Source organism: Amia ocellicauda, chromosome 4 (genome assembly GCF_036373705.1).
Source record: "Amia ocellicauda isolate fAmiCal2 chromosome 4, fAmiCal2.hap1, whole genome shotgun sequence".
NCBI classification, from domain to species: domain Eukaryota; kingdom Metazoa; phylum Chordata; class Actinopteri; order Amiiformes; family Amiidae; genus Amia; species Amia ocellicauda.
The window spans coordinates 3320728-3336332 of NC_089853.1; the positions used below are offsets into that span (position 1 = coordinate 3320728).

Here is a 15605-nt window from a genome sequence, read left to right on the forward strand (position 1 = left end):
TCAACATGGGCCTGAGGCCTCCAGTGTGCGGCCAGAGCAGACTGTCTTATGAGCACTATAAATCGGTAAGGGCATTTTATTTATGGCACAGCGGGAGAGAGACCCTTGGCGAAGGAAAGCACCTCAATTTCACAATTTGTGAGCCTCGATAGCAGGTGACTTTTAAAAGCAACTTAGCTAATGGACTTGACTTGCAACTTGTCTCTAACAGTTGTTGGAAGGGGTTTCTAATTCTTGGTTTAACCATGTTGTGTCTTTGTATTTTTCCTGTAATTCCAATAATACACATCTTCATTGGGATATTATAACTTTCTAACCTTCTTGAATATTGGACCTGAGGTGGCATCTGTTTGGCACTAAGGTAGAAGGATTGAAAGAGTGGGACTCCATCAACATTTGATCTTCATAAAGTTTAAGGACTTAAACATTGTAGTAAATATATGCAGCCAAGGTTTTACAAACTGTGAAGTTTTTCTTTTGCTTTGTGCTGTATCTCATTCTTACGTGATCCGATCAGTGTTTAATAATATGGATTTAGCTGGTTATTGACTCAGAGTTTAAAAAATGTCATCGCAGTAACTCGACGTTTTAATGTCACGCAGGTGTTTTCTTTGCCCCTTCCTCCATCTTTTAACCTCCAATAAATTTGGACATAATGACTTGACTCATTAAAGTGTTTTACTTCCCTGGGAAGTTTCCTTTATATCTAACCAGTGTAATGGGGATCTATTAACGAGAGTGTTTAAGAGCACAGACCTTTGGCGCCGGGAAGGACGATGTTTACATGTGGCTTATCATTAGCTGAAACAACTGCGGTCGAGGTTTATGTTTATTGTTAAATCAGTCATCTATCTGTTATAAGAGAGAGCTATATGCTGGTCTCACTGTGTATTTGTTGTAGTTACCTAGAAGCAATCTTACTGTTGTGAAAGTTCATTTCCAGGCTTTGCAAAGAATGTTAAACATGAAAACACAGCAACCTGCCTGCATTCTCGGGTCATTTATAAACTTTATTGTATAGTAGTTTAGAGAGTACTACAAAACACCTGTTCTCTCAAACATGGATATGGATCTAGGAGAAAAAACGGTGTCTATAGAATACACAAGGTCGTGTGCTTGACTGTAATGAAATGCAATAATAAACCACTTACATTTGAATGAACATTTTTGCGCCATCCCAATGTGCAGTGTGTAATACTCAGAGTTGCAGTGCTCTTAAAAATATGGCATGAGTCAAACCGACTGAACGGTTGATTGGGTCTGTTCGGTCTTCATTGCTGTTGTGGCAGGCAAGGTTAATGAGTAATATGATCACAACACAGAAAAAGGCTTTGTAGTGTCGTGTTTTGTCACATTCCACTACAATGTTCTGCGGATGAAAATGAAAGGCTATGGAGATGAATTCAGTTTGTGGTAAACGTTACTGTGGCCAGCTTGAATGACTAGTCATGCGGTATTGAGTCATGTAGCTTCCACTCCGGTGACTGGGGGAGGGGGTGGTCTCGTTGTAAAGATGATTCAAGCTTTGTTGATAACATAATATCAACTCCAAATAGTGAGTCGTTTCAACAATTTACTGCTCTAAAGCTTTAGGATGCTCAGCCGAAAGAAGGTTTGCTAATTAACTGTGATGCTTCAAATCTGGAAGCCAGATTGTTGGGAAATAAAATAATCTGTTAGCATAATGTGTTTTTGTTGTTTGTTTCTTAAATGTAAAGATAAACTTAGATGTTTTAGAGTGATTGAGGATATCTGTTTATATGTTAAGGATTTGGAAAACACAATCTGGAATAACATGTCACTCACTAGCTATTGAACATGATTTGGAAAATGTTAAATTCTTAACATTTTCAATAAAATTCAGTGAGCGCCCTTTGACATTTAAATTCGGTGTGTCTATCTGTCAGCCTGATAGAGACAAGCAGCAGATTAAAGGAGATCTAATCCCCCCCATTTCAATAAAAGAATGTTAGATCCAGACACCAGACTAAGTTCCCAATAGGATACATCATCTTTTTGCCCTTGTGGTATACTGTAAGATGCTGTTTGAAGTTAACAGGATTGCCCTCAGATTCCAAATTAATTTCCACTGAATCTCGTTATTATAACCCCTACTCTCATCCCTTTCTCCTGCGCAAACGACACCTGCTCTCAGATGTGAAATTGAATACATTTTTGCAACAATTTTTACTGATGAGCCATAACTTTAATTGGGAGTGTAGGCCTTCTTTAGACGCTTGGTGCAATATATCTATATATCATTCTGTGCAGTGTGTACTCACAATGACATGGATATGCACTACGATGCTCTAACAATGTCCCCGGCAACCCTAGATATTGGGCTGATTTACTTGTGCACAATATAGTGTTATGTCATATGTGAGGTTAGATTCTCATCATTCATGTCACAGTACCAGCTGAAACATAAAGTGTCCAGTCGAGAGGAGGCCATTCGCCCCATCGTGCTTGTTTGGTGTCCATTAAAAACTAAGTGATCAAGGATCCTATCCAGTCTGTTTTTGAATGTTCCCAAATTGTCTCTTCAGCCACATCGCTGGGGAGTTTGTTGATGACTCTGTGTGAATAATTCACTTTGCATGTGTTTTATGGTGACTTCCCAGTTTCTGCTTAAAAGATCAGTCTGTTTGTGATAGTCGCAATGTCCTGCAGATGGAATCAGTTGAACTTTGCTTTCCTTAGAAAGCAACAGACGGAATACCATCAATCTTCTGTGAATGACAGATCTAGTTATTTTACTTGCTTTTTAATTACTGAGACCATTCTAACCCAGTTCAGACTTCAGAGAAGTTCCTCCCCATCTATTATTCAGCCTCATGCTCAGTGTTGTGATGTTTTTGTAAGACTTGCCTTGGACACAACACGAAAGTGCGGCTGCTTTATGTTTGATGTGGAAAAGTTGTGCACCTGTTATTTTTATCCAGGGAGGAGTGAGTCATTTCCGTTGAGTAATTCACAGGTTGTGGTGGTTTCTAATCAAAGCCCTACATGAGTGTAGCCTGCCATATAATGTCCCAAAATAATAATGATCAGGCCTTGATTAATATCACAGAGAATCATTAGTCCGCTCTTCAGACAAATTCCAGGTCACTGGTATGCGGTTCAGTCTGGTCTCTGCATTGCAGAAGGTGACTGGAATGGATTTGACCTTTAGGGCACAAACACTTCGGACTTGAAATGCAGGAAACACTGTCTAGAGCTGCGGTAGTGAGTCGGCGAATGTGTGTACGGACTTCACGTTAAGAGCACTTTAAATACACATTTTTATCAAAGGAACAATAACAGTCAAATGAAAACACTTGCACTGTGTTGCAAGGGCAGCCAAACAAGCATTTCTGACATTCCTCTGGGGAAACGGCCCTCCCAGATCTCTGGCAGCATCTGAAGTCATTCAGTGAACGTCTTGACCCTTTCACAGAACTTCCTAACATGCTTCCATAATTACTGTATACATTTTAAATGACTAAGCATGCCTTATGAATGACCTACGATATTTTGTTCTTACAGGTATGGCGATTAAAAAACATTTTTGCTCTGTAACATGCACCCTAGTATTTAGTTTCTTTATTGTAAAACCTAGAAAACTAGTAATGCTGCTTTTACTATTATGGTTACAACAACAACAACAACAATAATAATAATAATAATAATAATAATAATAATAATAATAATAATAATAATAAGACTAAGAATTGTATCTTTCACTTTCTTTAACCCGAAGGATCCACCCCTGAAATGCAACCCCCTGTGGGTATGCTATCAGTCAGACGTGTGTATCCTTTTGGCTTTGAATCCCACAGTAGAACTGGGAACAGTCTGAACAGTCAAGCCTCCACTGTGTATGTGACAGGAGTATCAGTGCGACTGTATGAATTGCTACCAATGGAGGGAACACTTAGGTAGTTTTACGATCATCTGGAACACAGGAGAAATAAATTGCAATTGGAAAAAAAACAAATCCGTGCTGGAGGATGAATAACCAGAACACGAGATGAAAAGTTATGACGAATTTCTGTTTCTTTTTACCGCCTGGGGGGGCGAGGGAGTTGCACTAATTAACAACATGTGCCTTTGCAGTTCTTTATTCTGCATCTTAATTTCATGAAATAATAACAGTAATGTTATAGTTTGTAGCCTTTGGTAGACAAAAACATGTGCATGATCTCCAAGCTGTCCAAATGGTTCCCTTTTTCTTGTGGAGCACTACTCACTTGGCAGTCCCCCGCTCCCCCCTGGCGTCTGTGTTTTGTGGAAGAACTCTCCTGCCGTAAAGCCCCTCTATAGAAACAGCACTCTGTATTATTTAACAGTATAATCTCATAAGTTCCTCAGCAGTGGCGGTTTAATGTTTGCATACAGACGTCTTGTAATGAGATGCCAGTATGACGGAGAAGCCGTTTAAAAACGCCCAATTATAAACAAAGCTATTCAGATTATTCAGACGCTTGTCTGATACTGCATTCAGCCCCTCTTGGCCAGTGAAGGCCCAGTCTGTCTTAAGCTGTGATGTCAGACTCCTCATTTGAAAGAAGCGCTAGCGGAGCCTGAATACTTGAATTGTATACAATGCTTTTAATTTGAATACCATGCCAATATGCTGGATCCAGCTGAGGAAAAGCAAGTTTTCTCTTATGTCCTTATTCCTCTTCACAACCTTTATATTTATTTATATATATAGAGAAATAATTAGTTTTTTTAATGTTCTGCTTGTGCTTAATTGTCTTTTAAGAGGTGTGGCGTTCAACCCTACTGCCAGCGGAGTAAGAATGTTCCTCTTTTTCTTTTTTTGTTGTACAGATTTACACTGATTGGGCCAACCATTATCTGGCAAAGTCAGGCCATCGGCGTCTCATTAAGGACCTTCAGCAGGATGTCACAGATGGGGTGCTGCTGGCGGAGATCATACAGGTTGTAGGTAAGTAAGTAGATCGTCTTCAACACTTTTTTTGTTTTGTGCTGCTTCATAAGTTTAGGCTATTTTTTGCATTAATTTTATTCTTCCTTGTATTTGCTCTTTCCTTCAAATTAAAAAACGTCTTAGACTGATCATTAGTTAATGGTTGTTGACCTGTGTGTGACAATATACATTACTTTTCACATCTCCTATTTTACAGACAGGCAGGTGGAAACTGGTGGCAGGAACAGTTTGGGAAAGTTTGGTGAATTTGTATATTTCCTTTTCGTTCTTGATCTGTTCTTAGCGGTTGGTTTTACTTTATAATTTATGTTCCATAAACGCTGCCTCATTGTTACTGGCTTTAACAAAACCTGTCATCTTCTCAGTGTTGCTTTTTTGTGGAAAAAGTCCTGAGTCACACCGATACCTGAGGCTCAGGTCAAACCCACTGAGCAGTGTGAAGGTCCTGAGGCTTACAGTAGGGCGATGGTACTGTTACTACCACACAGAGCACCTTTATTCCCCTTTATTTTATTATATTGTGTTCAGAAATATGAGTTCAGCTCAGGGAATCTTTCCTGTCAATGCAATTACTGTATACTGTTTTATATTTATTTATTTATATATAAATATAACAGTATACAGTAATTGCCTATATTGTATATAAAGCTTAATCTAGTCCTTAAATCTAGAGGAAATGTTTAATTTGAAAAATATGGAATTCATTGCTCTAATTACTGCTTGCAGTTTTTTAAATCAAAAGTAGAATTTGTGATAATGGTACAAATGAATCTGTTATGAATTAGATTTCTCTCAGGTTTTCTTAACTTTATCTTCCCAGTTATTGAGGTCATAAATTATACATCATTAATTATATATAATTACATTTGAGGGAAGATTCTGTCTACATTGATTTCAGCTGTTATTTCATGTTTTTATATGTTATTTTATTGTGCTTCATAAATGTATCCATGGAAATGTGTTGCTGATTCATACATTGTGAATTAACAAGAAAACGGGGTGGTCACACATTCAAAAATATCAAAGAAACACCCTGCTGTACAGATCGCTGTGGCCTCTCTCTCTCTGAGTCTCCCTCCTTATTGAGCGATTGAAAGGTGAAAGACATTCTGTCACATGCCGTCCCACCCCCGACCGGCAACAATGAACCGAAATAGGTGAACGCTGGTGTTGATTTCAGAGGGGAAATGCCCAGACTGCCCAACAGCTGACTGCACTTGCTGGAGAGGCCGCATGTGGCTCCCATCTGTGTTTTCCCTGCTTTTTCTGGAGACGTCATGAAATATTATACCACCCAATTTATCCTGACGTCCTACTGCTTCTGAAGAGAGCGGGGGCAGCAGACACGCAGAGAGTCACACAGGGAACCAATTTGCTCTCCAAAGATGTTGTGTTGTGTGTGGATTTAAAACGCCTTCCAGGAGATTCTTAAAGAGTGGGCCGGACAACAGTAATGCAACTTATAATTATGAACGAAGCACATTTACAAGGAGGATATATGAATATAAATACGTATATATTATTGTCTCGGGTGGAATATGTAGAAAAGCCCCTCTTCTCTGGTGGTGCGCTCCGCCCTCTGACCCTTCAATCTCAATTTCCAGGAGAGTCTATCTGGCCCCGCTTCCTTGCACACTGGATTGACATTCCTTCATTGAGTAGTGAAATGCACTGGACTATCAGAATGAGATCAATGGCCAAATGAAATGCTTGCATCTTAAAATATTATAGACAAGTTTTTACTGTGGTTGTATTTTGCTTACTGAAGATGTGTTGTAGATGGGAGATACTCCGGTAAACTATAGACATATTCCACATTAATCCTTGTATATGTCTTATTCCTAAAAACTGCTCAAGTTGATTTTAATTTTTTTTTAAAGTTATGACATGACAACACGGCATAAGGCTTCTGTACATGTGTTTACATTTTTCCCCTTCTCTTAAAAGAAAGGATTGAAGTAAACAGCTGTCCATAGAGGCGCGTTTTCCTGTAATGCATATCTCCTGTCTGTGCGTGTAACAGATTGAACTGGTTGTACTGAGCAGTGTACTTGAGAAGAGCTAATCCATCGAAAACGGGGAGTTTCTGCCTTCCTGCAGTGTAGGTGGTATTGATTGTGGTGAGGCAGCGGAGGGAAGTCCGACGGCCCCTTGAAGAGGTGCTGTCAGCACAGTTGTCTGCATTTTAGTGCACGACCTTGTTTCAGCTGCTGTGGGCTGGGCAGGGAGAGCCCATGAGAATAGCCCAACAAGTTTGCTGATGGCTCTCAGGCCCTCGCACATTTGCTTTGATAAGATTGGATTTCATTAATGTGGGGCACCGGCTTCTTCTGGCTAGCAGCAGGCCTCTCGCCTCAGTCACCGGGAACAGCCGAGAGAAGTGCGCTGTGCCGTGGGTATCTCTAAAGAAAAGCTCTAATTTCTCTCTCCTCCATCTAGCAAACGAGAAGATTGAAGATATCAATGGATGCCCAAAGAGTCGGTCTCAGATGGTGAGTGACATTTTATTCATTGTGTATGTGTTGATCTAGGAGTTGCATGACTTTGCTGCTCATTGTGTATTTGTTGTCGAATATTAGACAGACTACCATCCTGGAAATGAATCCATCATCGTCAACATCATAATAGGAAAAGAAAAGGTGTTTTAGGGTCCTGAAATGATCCCAATTTAACCATTGTTCTCTGAAATCAGTTTTCAAGTGATCACTTAATTAATCAGGTTTAATGGCTTGTTCAGTGTTAAACACAACGCTGAGCCGTGCGATTAAATACATGTTGGCGGCACTGGAGAAAAAAAACACTCGCACCTTCAAATTATTCATCTATTCTGCTGAAGTGCCGGAGCCCACCGTTTAATTATCGGAATTAATTAGCATAGAACCATTAGAGGAGAAATGCGCAGTCTTTCCAGTTGACTTGCCTAAAATGCTAGTTCTCCCCCTTGTTTACTTTCTCCCCTGTAATTATAATGCTTTAAAGATGTGAACTTTCAGGTTATTGATCATGCTGACAAACAAAACAAAAACACACTTACTGCAGGGGGGTCAGTAGTTGCTGGGAGCTGCAATTTAGAAAATGGCTTTGCTGAATAATACCCAGGCCTGGCAAGTGGGGCTGTGGGGTTCAGTGGAATAGCTCGGAGGTGGGGTGCACCGAGGAAAGGGACCAAGCAGGTGTACACAGAGCGGTTAGGCACATTTGTAGTGTTTAACGTGGAATACATTGATGTGTTTTAAGCAACACAAATTATGCCCCATTTATCTTGATTGCTGCACATCTGAAAACCAAACGCATCATTTTCAAACACTGTAGGACCATATCTGTTGAAAATCGGATCTGTTTATTCAATAAAATCATATTTTTTTGTTATTGCTAGTTATTAGTTTAAAATAATTAATTTCTGCTACTGCTATTGTGCCTGTATCTTTTTTGGATGGGGAAAGAATATATGAAGACAAACTAGCTACTTTATGAAGTTACTGTAATAATGATTAAGTATAAGAGATAAGTACAATAAAGGAAAGTGTATGTGGCTGACTGCTGCTAGTGTTAAATACTTTAGAAGTTCTTCTGACACTCCCCCACATCAGACGTTTACACTGCTTGTCAGATAGGAGTCTCAGCGTTTGCAAGAGCTGGTGATATTGATAGTCTGGGGAAATAAGCTGCCTTCATCTGTGCTATCACTAGGATTAAGTGCATTTAGAAACTTTATTATACTTTATCTTAAATGTTACACAAAAAATATGCATACCACATCAAGTCCTATATTGCATACAATTACACTGCTGGAGCTTTTAGAAATGCATGTAGTTAGTACACTGCATAGCTCGGAGAGATGCATCCGACATTGATGATAGATATAAACGCACAATCCCATCAGCCCCTTCACTGTGGCTACTGTGTGGATGATAACATAAGATGGTCATGACTAAATAAATGCCACCGATCAAGTCCAGCAATCTTGCTCTCATTGCGGTTTTATGTTATTCTCAACACTTGTGGGTAAAACTCTGAAATCTGGAAAAGTTGTGGAATTATTTCAGAAGGTAAGACAAACTGTTGAAAGATGCATTTCAAGTTGAACCTGGGATGCTTCAGGGCAGCTTCGGGTTGGATTTGGATGTTTTTTTACAACTGTTTGCTCCGCCGTGTTTGGTCCTCTGATCCTGAACTCTAATAATAGACACCTAAGAGAAGGCCCTCACATTTACATGTCTAAACCAGGAGCGACATTGGCACCGTATTGCAAAAAAACACAACAAAACAAACCTAAAATAACACAGGAAAACATTCTCTGTTAACATTGGCCTACTTAGGAACATCCAGCAGACAGCCATTGTTTGACCTGGCTTGCAATCCCATCTCTATTGTTGTTGCTCTTAAAGGGACTACAAAGGCATTCAGACTGGTTTCGGTGAGCGAGTTGTAATATTCCAGTTACACCAGGAAATAGTGTTCCTCATTTCACCGTTCAGCAGAGGAGTAGTGACATGTGTTCTCTAGCTGCCTATTGCAAATCCAGGGTCTACCCTCTTTCATCCAGGGTAGAGAAATTATGAATTTAATGGAAGAAAAAACAAAACATGTAACCCTTTTGGAGATCTGTTATGAGGTGATGTTCACCTGCACTGTTGTTGGAAGCTGAGATTAGTACTGTATGCCTTGGGGGTGTCTAGTAGATCTGCCATGTGATGCAGGGATGTGCTTTCAGTGTGAGGATGGCAAAGCTGGCCTTGCAAGAGCCGCACTTTTGAACAGTATTTTGTTCACCTTTGTCTGCTTAGAATTTACAGTAGGTAGGTAGGTATGATTTGTTTTGAACTTTGGAGTTCAGTGACGTCTGTGTCAACAGTGTGACTGCGGTGGCTGTTTGTATAGCTGTTTATCAGCAGCTGAACTTGCTACATTTTAAATAAGGGATTAAACTGAGGTCAACAAAATTGGGGGCCTCTGAGTATGGCAAGCCAAATTATCATTTAGAGATATCTCTAAATGCATTTAAAGATATCTTCAAATATTTAAAGATCTCTCTAAATGATTTGCAGATATCTCTAAATCATTTAAAGATATCTGCAAATCATTTAGAGATATCTTCAAATGACTTTCTGTGTTTTGGCTGAGATTATCACTTCCTGTTTCCTTATTCAGTTACATAGTAATAAATGGACGAGTTAACTGGAAGTGATAATCTTGGGCTACATACAGGAAGTCATTTGAAGATATCTCTAAATGTACTTTTAAATGAGATATCTTGACATGATTTGCAGATATCTCTAAATGATTTAGAGATATCTTTAAATATTTGAAGATATCTTTAAATGATTTAGAGGTATCTCTAAATCATAATTTGGCTTGCCATACTCTGAGACCATTTGGCAAATCGTTTTAAAGATTAAACAAAAATAAAATGGTGGAGGTAACAATGGTCTTAGGGCTACATTTAGACTTCAGACTTTTTTTTAATATGTTGACACATTTGGAACCTTTTCCACTAGAATTAAGTTTAGGGATGGCATTAGTTACATTTTGCTTATGGGCAATTACTGAGGGTTATTCCTCAGTTAACATAGACTAGCTTCACAGTTTGGGTTGTTTTTCTAGTTGGGTTTTTGTGTTGGGCATCGCTTTAAACTTTGATGTCGACTCATGTTGATGTTCCAGGTATTATTAGGGTGGAAAATGGGGAATACCTAATACTGAATAAAGTAATTTAATTTGATACTGCAGTGAAATTTGATTGTATAGAAACATTTAAAATGATCTGGTTTATATTGATGTTTAATTAGGCTAAGAAGTAAAGGTAGACACTCATCTAGGAAAGTATTGCAGAGAGATTGTAAACTGTAAGTCACCCTGGAAAAAGGCACCTGCCAATAAATAAATCAATCAATAATAATTAAGAATTACGGGAGAACACCTGAGCTGACATGCGATCATAATTCAAAGCTAATATTTGATCAGTGAGATGAGTCTGCGTGTCCAGCCATGTTTCTCCTTTGCGCGTTTGTGTTTATTGTGCTGCCAGTTCAGCGGTGAAAAGCAAACTCCTGGTCGTGTTTTGGGAGGATGACGGTGCTCATGCAAAGCTGGGCTGCTTTGTTCCAGTGCAGGTGCATCAGAGTCTTAGAAGTAAAGAGGGTGTAACTTTGAGCTGCCTGTTCTTTACCAGGCCGCATTGTATACAAACTGATTAGGCTGCTGTACCCAGGCATTGCCTTTATTGCTAAGCAGTGGGATGATTTGTGTGTCATGAACTTGTGTCCTCTGTGAATAAATACTTTTGAATGGTAAGTACTTCAAATCTTTCATGTATTGTGAGTGCATTAAAAAAACATCTTTCCTATATTTATCTGGAGAAGAAATAAATATTTGGACAGCATTGGCTTTACTTGTCTCTCAGTCTTTCGTAAAAGATAATCCTTCAAAAAAGGAGTTGTGTGTCATATGTTCTGCTGGGGATAGATTGTACAAATTGTCTGTATCATGTTTTGAACCGTAACACAAGGTTAAGTGATATTTGAGTGAGAGCACAAAGCAACAGTTGTTGCCTTTTGCGCGATAACAATACTGGGGGCGTTATCTATGTAGTGTATTTAATATTAAACAGCGTCTCAGATAGAAATTGTTTATATCACGCCTGTGTTTTGCCATGTGGCGTACAGTACGATTTCTCAGTGAAATGTACAAGTGTGCCACCCTCTCACAGGATTGATCTGTTTGACAGACTTTGACAGCCAGGTATTTCACTGGAGCTCCTTGAAATGACACCCGGCCTGCACCACTGGATTCCTTCACAACTGACAGCAAATTAGCATACTTTTCCATGTTGAATTTATTCCAGTTCTCATCTCAAAAGAATGTTTCTAGCTCCTATAGCCTTCCTCTCCGTAACCCTGGGCAAATATTTGCTTTAAGAACTGTAGGTGGTGATAGAAGGCAACATGGTGCCACTGCAGGTTTCAGTAGCAATCAATGCAAATTGAGAAAGATAAGAAAGCGACGGACCCAGTGTGATGTATTTGTTACCTTTAAAGTGTCAGCTGTGCAGTCATGTAGGGAGCAGAAGGGAATAAGGTAAGATGTTGTTTCATAATTGGTATATTATTTGCCCGGTAGAAATTGTTTTCAGATCTGTTGTCTGTTTATGTTGTTGTTCAGATAGTTCACCTTTGTTGCACAGGCTTCAGTGTGTGATGGTAGAAGTCCTAGTGTACGTGTTAGTGCACACTGTGTTTACATGCCAGGTGTGTGCCCAGGTGGGTTAGGGAAGGCAGTGTCAGGAGCAGAAAGGCTGTACTGCTGATATGAGGGGAGGGGAATGGGAGTAGTGAACTCGGTTAGCTACTGATTCTCACACAGTCCGGTGCAAACTTTGTTTACTAGAATCGGGTTCAGCGGAGGCATTGTGCATGTGTATTTTTAACATGAAAATGACAAAGTAAATTGTACAACAGATACAAAACTGAATTATTTGCACATGTATTTAAAGGATCACTTTGGCAGTTGCAGGAGAGAGTTTCTCACAGAAGAATCATAACTAGATTTAGATGTGCATTTAACACATTCACAGCTTATTTTCCTGTTGAGAAACAGCCATGTGTTCTTCCCGGTCTCTGTAGACTTATTTTGATGTATTGGGCAGGGGGGGATATTTTTACATTGTGTTTATTGGGTCCGGTGATGCTGTCATCATTTCTAAAAGGCGTGGAATCCCGACCCTGGCGGGCCAGAGATTCCAGGAGCGCTTTGGTGTTGCGTTCTCGGTGGACTGAAAGACGCATGTGTCACTGAAACAGCTGCTGCATGCTCGGGTCATCCTGTGGCTTGCGGCCTCTTTCCGCCTGCTACTGAATTATACTGCTGCCTTTTAATCACAGGAAGACTGATTCAATGTTATCGAAATGACAAACCCATCTGATTTCGATTATTCAAATAGGGGGCAAAGTAAAATATCACTCTTCCTAACTAGAAAATAAACCGATGAGTAAACTAAACTCCACAAGGAATTGATTTATTGTTTAATATCATCCTTTGACAAAAGTACGGCTTTCAGTGTACTGTGCCTTGATAGAAACTGATCCAGAAGAAAGACAAGGTTTTGCAAGTCTCTTTGTTTTGCCTCGAAATGCTGCTGTTCACCTTAAATTGACCTACAGATTGTGTTTGCAAATGAGGTCTGCCTATGTTTACAATAAAGCTGATGTCATTTTAAGTAAGTGCAGAGACTGGATTGAGCTGAGCTGGCAAAGGATAATAAGCAAGGTAGTCCTGGCCTTGTGGTTTTGCAGGAATGGCTCTGTTCACCCCCGCTCTCTGACCTGCGCTCTCGAGTATGACCAGAGCGTGCACCTCACCATTCCTTTGCTGAACCATATTTGACTAACAGCGTGGAAGGACCAGCAGTCGGGTCATGATTACAGTGTTACATAGCAACCGACAGAGAGTAAATACAACCCTGGATAATGGTCTTGTTGTTTTGACTTTTTCATGTTCTTCTCTCTGTAAGGAAATAAAGGCTGATTTTATTTGCCCACCCCCAAGCAATCCTAATTACTCTGTATTATGGAATAATTTGTTTTTTAAAGCCCGTCCCAGCACACATGCACCTGCAGATGGCCAAAAGCAGGTGTTGATTGGTGTATTTGACTTGCAAAGCAGAAAGTTGAAGGGGCAGGGAGTTGAGCTGTCTAACACATTCCAAAGAGACATAAGAACATAAGAAAGTGTCCAATCGAGAGGAGGCCATTCGCCCCATCGTGCTCGTTTGGTGTCCATTAATAACTAAGTGATCAAGGATCCTATCCAGTCTGTTTTTGAATGATCCCACATTGTCTCTTCAGCCACATCGCTGGGGAGTTTGTTCAGATTGTGACGCCTCTCTGTGTGAAGAAGTGTCTCCTGTTTTCTGTCTTGAGTGCCTTGAAGCCCAATTTCCATTTGTGTCCCGGGTGCGTGTGTCCCTGCTGATCTGGAAAAGCTCCTCTGGTTTGATGTGGTCGATGCCTTTCATGATTTTGAAGACTTGGATCAAGTCCCCACGTAGTCTCCTCTGTTCCAGGGTGAAAAGGTTCAGTTCCTCAGTCTCTCAGTAGGACTTTCCCTTCAGACCTGGAATAAGTCTGGTTGCTCTCCTCTGAACTGCCTCTAGACATGGTGGAAAAACAACAACATTAGGAATATTTCCCCAAAACAAGCGAGGTATGAGAGTTGTTATGGGCCAGTATACCACTTTGGAAGAAAGGAAAAGTCAAACCTCAATGTCTCTGCAGTTTTATACTTTAAAGAGGTGATATGAGTGAGAGGAAGGGCAGGTGCAATTAATCATAGAAATCAAGGTGTATGTGCCTTTTGTAGATCATGATTTATAGTAAAGCAGCTTTGGCGAGGCCATGCGTTTCTGAAGTTCGGGTCAAAGTCTGCTCCAGCTATCTTCCTGTAGCTCAGGTTTTTCCAGTCTTTATTGTTCCCTTTATTAAAAAACAGAGTGCCTATAACACATACTGGGTGTACGCTGTATATCCGCAGGATTTTAAAATGTGTCAGCATCACACTGTTCCCAGAAATGACAGTTTGTCAAATGTCTTTTCCTCTTCCCTGTTTTTCAGATTGAAAACATTGATGCCTGCCTGAGCTTCTTAGCAGCCAAAGGTGTCAACATACAGGGTCTGTCTGCAGAAGGTAAGTCTGCCGATACAGATTGATCTCGCTGTTTTTGTGCTCATGCTCTTGATTTTGCTACCACTGCGTATATATAAAATGTATATAAAAACACCAAGGTAAGTAGATGTAGATGTAAATATCAGTACATCTTTTGTGAAGCTTATGTTTGTTTACCAGATGGGGGGTTAGTGTGGCCTTCATGGTTCTCATTGGCCCCTGTTGTCATTTAAGAACATAAGATCATAAGAAAGTGTCCAATCGAGAGGAGCCCATTCGCCCCATCGTGCTCGTTTGGTGTCCATTAATAACTGAGTGATCAAGGATCCTATCCAGTCTGTTTGTGAATGTTCCCAAATTGTCTCTTCAGCCACATCGCTGGGGAGTTTGTTCAGATTGTGACGCCTCTCTGTGTGAAGAAGTGTCTCCTGTCTCTGTTGCCTCCATTGCCACAGTTGTGATGCACGTGAACACTATACTGCAGGGAGATTGTGAGGATATTTTCCCCTGCCGTGCACTCACTTTTCCCCTTCTTTTGCGATGTTGCTTTGCAGAAATCAGGAATGGAAATCTGAAGGCAATCCTGGGCCTCTTCTTCAGTCTGTCTCGGTACAAGCAGCAGCAGCAGCAGCAGGGACACAAACCGCCAGCTCACAACCACCAACACCCTCCGCTCCACCACGCGCCCAGCGCCGCTTCCCAGCATCACCCTGCCCACAGCCAGAGCCAGGCTGGGCCGCCTCCTCAAGGGCAGGCTGCGCCCCCCACCCAGCCCCCTCACCCTGCCACAGCCCCTGCACCGTGCCAAGCACAGACCCCCACGTCGCAGCAGAAAGCACAAGCAGAGATGCAGTCCAGGTAATTCCCCCGAACCCCCGTCCCAGAGTTTAGCTGTTCCTGGTAGATCTCCATAAGGTTCTCAGAAAAATATTGAATTAAGATTTAATGTTTCTCATGTATGTCTTCCAAAATCTCACGGCACCCCCAAAATGAGAAAATCTGACAATGA

At 40.6% G+C, this 15605-nt stretch overlaps 1 protein-coding gene across 1 annotated transcript in view; it reads left to right on the forward strand.

The window, feature by feature from the left end:
* Positions 1-15605, forward strand: part of LOC136747585 (neuron navigator 2) — a 115620-nt gene that overhangs the window by 22226 nt on the left and 77789 nt on the right. Inside the window, exons 2-5 of the mRNA XM_066700528.1 lie at positions 4816-4933; positions 7376-7428; positions 14545-14617; positions 15151-15454. Of these exons, the coding sequence (XP_066556625.1) occupies positions 4816-4933; positions 7376-7428; positions 14545-14617; positions 15151-15454 (548 nt within the window). The remainder of the gene's footprint in view (positions 1-4815; positions 4934-7375; positions 7429-14544; positions 14618-15150; positions 15455-15605) is intronic.